At 28.2% G+C, this 7,500-nt stretch overlaps 2 protein-coding genes across 3 annotated transcripts in view; both read right to left on the reverse strand.

The window, feature by feature from the left end:
* Positions 1-7,500, reverse strand: part of LOC124952200 (zwei Ig domain protein zig-8) — a 172,372-nt gene that overhangs the window by 91,872 nt on the left and 73,000 nt on the right. The gene's annotated exons all lie outside the window — the stretch shown is intronic.
* Positions 2,761-4,348, reverse strand: LOC124952201 (ubiquinone biosynthesis O-methyltransferase, mitochondrial-like). Of its 2 annotated transcripts, none has more exons than XM_047501726.1 (4): positions 4,241-4,348; positions 3,416-3,908; positions 3,152-3,329; positions 2,761-3,061 (listed from the first exon to the last, which is right to left on the reverse strand). In XM_047501726.1, the coding sequence occupies exons 2-4, from the start codon at positions 3,767-3,769 to the stop codon at positions 2,949-2,951; spliced, it is 645 nt and encodes a 214-aa protein (XP_047357682.1). In that variant the 5' UTR covers positions 3,770-3,908; positions 4,241-4,348; the 3' UTR covers positions 2,761-2,948. The 2 variants fall into 2 exon arrangements, with proteins under 2 accessions (XP_047357682.1, XP_047357681.1); XM_047501725.1 differs by lacking the exon at positions 4,241-4,348 and adding an exon at positions 4,062-4,115.

Raw genomic sequence — 7,500 nt, forward strand, 5'->3', positions numbered from 1 at the left:
TTCATTTCGTCTAGAATTTAGTTTCAGTTCAATATGAATTTGATACACCAAAGGAAAATTACGATCTTCTGTATTATTTTTCTCTCTTTTCTTTTCTTTTCTTTTCTGTTTTTTTTTTTTTATTTTTCTTATTCCTTTATTTCTTCAGAATTTCTTTCTCTGTCCTAATCCCTAGCACATCCCGTATAAAGTCTATAGATAGTCTTTACATTTACATATTTATCAAATTCGATCGTGAAAATGGACATAAGATATTTTTAAATGATATTTGTCTTGACAAAATCGATTCATAGTTTATTTAACACGTTGAATGCTACGTGTCAATCACCGATGTTTTAAATAACTCAAACAGTAAGACAATATAAATTGATATTATCGATAAATACGTAATCGACGTGGTTGACATCTATGTCAATATTATAATTTTTTATTAATAAACAAACTTATCTATATATATATGTAAATATATATATATATATATATATATATATATATATGTAAATATATATATATATATATATATATGTAAATATATATATATATATGTATGTGTGTGTGTGTGTGTGTGTGTGTTAGAAATATAAATATTTATCTCAAAAAGAAACATCCTTGTTGTTTTGTATATATTTTATTCTCAAGTTTAATAATAAATAGAAAACAGTTTAACAGTTTAAAGAAGAAAGATAAAACCATGAGTGGAATGCTATTTATATCTTATCACATTGAAAACTTATGTGACAAAAAAGGTTTTAAAAATTTTTTCGAAAAATCGAACGATCTACATAACTATTTAATGAATTTCTATGGAAATCAATGTTAATCATCTTAAAATGTTAATCCGATTACATTATAATAATATTCGATTATATGTGTATGCATGTATGTGTGTGTATGTGTGTGTTTCCGTCAAACTCGATTATGATGAAAACGAAAATTGTGACCTCGACAATGTATGAAGGATTTTCAAAAGGACAATCGAGAATAGCTATGGAGAAAAACATGTTTATTTATCTTTCTTTTTCCTTTCCTTCTTTCTTTCTATCTTTCGTCCTCATTTAAATGGTCTAACGACGCTCGATCTTAACTGTACTTTTGTCCTTATTCTTCGTATCTTAACTGAGATTGATCTACAGGAGCAATGTAAATCGATGTAACGAGACTCACGTTTCATTCCGACACGAACGAGTAAGTTTTTTTTTTCCTTCGGCCATTAAGTTTGGTTAATGTCCAATCTGTCTGTTATTTATGCGAAACGACACTATTTAGAATTCTCTTATTCTTCTTTCCCTCTTTTTATCTCTCTTTCCCTCTCTCTCTCTCTCTCTCTCTCTCTTACAATTCTCTGATTCGTACTACTCCTTCGTCCCTATCCCTCTCTCTCTCTCTCTCTCTCTTTCTCTCTCTCTCTCTCTCTCTTTCTCTCTCTCTCTCTCTCTGTATCTCAATCTGTCGATCTATCTATCTCTCTCTTGCTGACTTTTTATCTTCAAACGTGTCCCACAAAAGCAATCCCTTGGAAAGTAGCAATCATGTGCTACCCACGCTAAGAAATCAATTTCGAAGTTGACGAAACGTTCGACTTTCTTTTTGTCCTTTGTATAATCAGAGATTCCCTTAGAGAGATTAAACGTTATCGGAATAAATATTATTCAATTATACGGAAGAACAATATCAATTATGTTAATTTCATTAAATGATATATATATATATATATATATATATATATATATATATATATATTATTAAATGACCACGATATATAAATACATTTCGATGTAAATTTACAACGGATATCAATAAACGGATATTATAAAATTTCTGATAAAAAATTCTTTTAAATATTTTCACAAATACGATAAGGTAATTAAAAAAATGCAATAAGGTAATTAAAAAAAAAGAAATCGAGAACGTCTGTTCTGCATTAATGTCGTGAAAATATTAATAATGTAATATATTTTATTCAAGCTGTCCACAATAATCTTATGCAAAAAGCGTATGTGACTTTAACAATAAGTATGAATAAAATATAAATTATAAATATAAATTAGAAAGCTGTCCTCAATTAAACCTCTATCGTGTATAAATTTGTTTGATTATACTGCTTTCACGCGTATATAATTAATTAATTTTATATATGTCATAATAATTGGTTTTAATATGCTGTTAATTTATTTTCCATTAGTCTTATTTACATTCTTATTATATCGTGAATAAAAGACTGAAGAATAGTTTATCATTATTTTTTTTGTAATTTTTTGTACGGATATCATGTGTACAATATACACATATATATTGCTATAATCGATGTAAAACTACTTATAATTTTATAAAGAAATTTTATCAAAAAGCATTGTTTTTTTAATCGTTTTGAAATTTTAATATTTATGTGTATCAAATTTTTGATATCCAACTAAAGTATATTTGCCAAGTGATACTGTGGCTATTTCCTTATCAGAAGTCAAGCACAAAATAAATTTCATAAATATTGCAATATTGCCTTATCAAGCTACTCCAGTTCGTATTTACCTTTAAAAAGATATTCTATTGTTTCATCATAAACTCTCAAAATAAAATTCTTTTCTAACTTAATAAGTATAAATATTTTTATAAGTAGATTTTAGATATATATTTTATATGTAATTATTATATATTTATAATTATTATAATATTATATAATATTATTATATTATAATAATTATATATTATATATATATCTATATTAATTGGAAAATTAGGAGATGAATTTAAAAAACAAATTGGTCTTGTATATCTTAAAAACTGATTTAATACATATATTTGATTATATATAAATGTAAATAGAAATGTAGATAGTTATAGAAATCATATTATACATCTAAATTATATTAAAAAAGTAAATTTTTGTTATTGTAAATTACATATTATATATTATAACAAATAAACATTACTATACGAACAATTTTGGATTATCACTGTTTGATTGCATGAAGCGCATAGCCCATTGAAACGTTTGATGACCAACACCATTCATATTTTATTAGATTAAAAATCATCCCACGAATTATTTTTGTCTTCAGACCACCTAATGATAATATGAAAATATTTTGTTAAAATAATACAATCAAAAATTTGTAACTAAATAATAATTTTATCAATCTATACTGTATCTTACAAGTTTCTAAGAAACATTGAACTTCTTCTGGCGAAATAAATTTGTTCCACTCATTTGTTCCAATTGCTAAAATGTTGAATATATACTCTGCCACAATTCCAGCCAACCAAGATTGTAAAGTTTTATTTGTGGTAGTAACGAACAATGATCCACCAGGTTTTATAATTGATGAACACGACTAATAATTTATAATTAAAAATCAAAAATTATAAAGAAGCTTTTGTGTTATGATGGTTAATCCGTTTTAAATTAATAAGTATTTACTTTAATAAATAATTGTTGATTAAATACATGTTCCAAAATTTCCGAAGCTACCACTGCATCATATTTCTCTTTATTTTCTTTTTCAAATTCTTCAATGGTAGTTTGTATATAATTTAATCTTCCCGATAAATTACAATCTAATGAGGCATGTTCCTTTGCAACATTTATCAGTTCCAATGAATTATCTATTCCAGTTACTTCTGCTCCTAATTTAGCTAATGGTTCAGAGAGTATTCCTCCACCACAACCAATATCCACAATCTTTATTCCTTCTAAAGGTAAATTTGTATCATCTTTGATAAAGCCTGCTTTAGCTAAACCATCTTGTACAAACTGTACTCTAATATTATTCATAATATGAAGAAGAGCTAAATAACCATTCCGATCCCACCATTTGTTGTTTAATTTTGCAAAAAATTCTACCTTTTTCGAATCTACAGTAGATCCAATCGGTTTTATACTCTTTGTTACATACTTAGATGTTTCTGATGAACTAAAAATATATTTATTATTAAAATAATTATTAAAGCACATTAATTGAATAGATTATTATATCCAACAAATCTAAATTTAATAGTGCTATTATTTGCTAATCACACATTTCTTTTTTTTAATTCTTAATTTAACATATCCACTTTATACGTACTGATTACGTGAAATAAATTTTCTAACATTATTATTTCGTAACATTACAATTTTTAAAGTCTTCATTCTTCACTGTTTATTTTAAAAAATAATTAAATAACTTGTAAAACCAATTTGTATATATATATATATATATGCATATGTTAATAAATTATTGAAAATATAAGAACATATAAATACCGGTTCGATGAAATTATAATTTTAGGTCTGTTCACTACCTTCCGTTCGAAACGTGTGACTTCAACGACAGGTATGAACAATATATATATAAACTATGGAACGGGGAACATTGTCCCCTCCTCTACTATATCGGTATATAAGCTTGTTTGGTTATTCCCCTCTTACACCTACATAAAAGTTAGTTCCGTGTGAGTTAAAGTAAGTAGTATTAGTAGACTGTGAACGTACACTTTTTTATTTCTCATACGTCTATCTTTTTTTCATGATAACATACGTCTTGCAGTGATCCGTAGAATTCTCAATACTTCTTTGTTTACGCGATTGCCTCTATAGAACTAATCCACTCTATACAACTTTTTATTTGTACATAAGATATTCTTAAAAGATATCATTTTTTAACATGAAATTTTTCAAAGAAAACAACGAAACTTCGTCAAAAAATCCTTCAGAAGGATGCCGTAGATTAAATCTTTGTCTTTAAAATGAGACCTTGTTCGTCAAAATCGATCAAGAATAACGTCCGTTCTCATTGATGGCTTAAAACCATTTAAAAAATCAAAGATAATGTAAAGCCTTAAAATGAGATTTTGCTCATTAAAATTGGTCAAGAATAACGTCCGTTCTCATTGATGGCTTAAAACATTATAAAATCAAGGATAATGTACAGCCTTAATTATAAACTTGTAAAGTCTTTAACATACGAACGAATGAACGTTAATAAAGTGTGTCAGAAAATTCGGATGTTTTCGAGAATAGCAGAAAATTTTCAAATCTATTACGTCATTAATCCTAAAATTTATCAGACAGATTTCACATATACTTAACAACGCGAATGTTCGTGGCTGATAATGCTGGTATGACGTTAACGCAACGGAAAAGCTTCGGGCGGTTCCTTGTTTCCTCTCGGTAGAGAAAGGATAGGAGGAGTTAGAAATATGGCACAAATTTTGACCAGGATTTGCAGCCTCACGAAAAACATCTGTCGGGTGAGAGGAGTTATGCGTCTAGTTAAAAAGAAAAAAAAAAAAAAAAGAAAAAAAAGAAATACAAGAAAAAGGAACAAAAAAATAATCAAAATAATAACAACAACAACAACAACAACAACAACTACTTGGACTACATAATCTATGGTGTTTATATATTTCTCATACTCACAATATATACATATAGATATTTTATATGTTAATAAATTTTTATATGTGTTTAAACAGAATTTGGACGAGCTAATCATTTTTGGAAAAAAATAAAGAATAAAGGTTAAATATTCAATATAAAGATTTTTCATTTCTCTATGATAAGATCATAGTTGATTGTTTAATATTTACTATGTAATACGTAATTAATTAAATTCTTTTACGAATAATTATTATTAATCATTTATCGGTCGTTTCTTTTCTTTTTTTTTCTTTTCTTTTCTTTTTTTTTTTTTTTTAATTCATTGTTATTCGTTCTCACAAGTATCAATAGAATATTTTTCTCGTAAATATTATATAATTGTCACAATAATACATAGAAAAATATAACAATCAATTGCCTTTTTATATAAGAAATAAATTATAAACGATCGTCTATAACTTTAACACGAAATCAAAAATAATATATCCGTATTAGAATAAATATCCTATTTATCCTGTTTCTGAAGTAGATCCGATTTATCCTAGCCCGCCATCTTGTGTATTGATAAAAGGAAAGTTCAAATGCTCAGAGTGCAAAAGTCTGAGGCCGCAAACTGAGTCGAAAGCCATCTCGATGCGCTTAAAAGTGTTCGGTGGTGTTTCACGAGAGTCGACCGATGCAATAAAACTTTGGAAATCTCTTAAGGTGGTAGAGAGAGAGAGAGAAAGAGAGAGAGAGAGAGAGAGAGAGAAAGAGAGAGACAGAAGGGAATAGTGGAGAAAGGGGTAGAAGAGTAGTGGGCAGGGTGAGTTTCGAGTACGGTGTTAGGTCCAATACCGCGGTACGAAGCTCTCATGAATATTTAATCTTTCCCTGCCCAACCTCACTCTACCCCTTATCCCAAGCCCTCCCGATCTTTCACTCCCCCCCCCCCCCCCCCCAACATCCCCGAGATAGTGCCGATCGAATGTTAATGGCGTGCGAAGAACCGTCTCGATGGCCGATACTTCTCAACGCTCGATACAAATAGTTTAAATATCTATCCTACCATCGGTACCTAGTTAAATGTATTTAACGGATCGAATGGGGGGGGGGACAGGATGAGGGAGGACAGGGTGCGATAGGAAAAGAAAAAAGGAAATAAAAAAAGAGAAAATGAAAAAAAATTTTAACCAAATTTATTTCTATCTCTGTCATGTATAATTCTTCAGTACAACTTGAAATCGTTAATCGTATAAATTTCATTGAGAATTATCCTACTTTTTTTTTTAATCCTTTTTTATTTTTTATTTCTAATTCTTTTTTTTTTTCTTTTTATTTTTTTAACAGCACAAATTTATTCAATTTAATTGAAGTCGTTCTTTCGTTACGTTTCGATGTAATGTAGATTTGTAAATACGATTAATTTGTCAATGTCAAAGAGAATTATATATATATATATATATATATATATATATATATATATGTAATGGTAAAAAATATATATACACACACACACACACATATACATATATATATATATATAATTATTTTACAGGTACTTACAGTACGTATCAGGTTTATACGTACACAAGCGATTATTTTCCTAATAATCGCTTCAAACATGTAAAACATGTGAAAAAGAAAAAAAAAAAGGAAACAAATGTTTTAGAAAGAGAACTATAATGCTCTCTGATATAAACTCTCGTATTATTATTCCCAGAATTATTCCATGGTATGCATCGTGCGCTTAACACGTTAAACGATCGAGCGACGTGTCCCGATGGTTCTTTCCCGATTAAAATGCATCGCGAGTTAGAAAGATAGAGCACGAATTCGCGTTTAAGAAAACAACTAGCGTAACGCGTGAAATGCTAACGAGCTTTTCCTTCAAAAGGGAAAGAGAGAAGCTGTTCCACTCTCGTGAAATAATAAACTTTCTCGCGTCTTTGGGTCTCTTTGATCATAAAAAAAAAAAAAAAAGAAAAAAAAATTGACGAAACGTTCTCTCATCGTGCGAAAATGAAAAAAAAAAAAAAAGAAAAAAAGAAAGAAAAAAAAGAAAAAAAAACGCGACGGGGCGACGTACACTTTTTCATGGAAATCTACGTGAAGAAAAGACGACTAAGCTTTGATGATGGACGATAAAAAAAAAAAAAAAAAAG

Source organism: Vespa velutina, chromosome 10 (assembly GCF_912470025.1).
Source record: "Vespa velutina chromosome 10, iVesVel2.1, whole genome shotgun sequence".
Taxonomy (NCBI): Eukaryota; Metazoa; Arthropoda; class Insecta; order Hymenoptera; family Vespidae; genus Vespa; species Vespa velutina.

Coding starts and splice junctions, on each gene's coding strand:
- LOC124952201 (XM_047501725.1), bottom strand. CDS start 4,105: ATGTTACGAAATAATAATGTTAGAAAATTTATTTCACGTAATCA. Junction 3,909..4,061: donor AAATTTATTTCACGTAATCA/GTACGTATAAAG, acceptor ATATATTTTTAG/TTCATCAGAAACATCTAAGT. Junction 3,330..3,415: donor ATCAACAATTATTTATTAAA/GTAAATACTTAT, acceptor ATAAATTATTAG/TCGTGTTCATCAATTATAAA.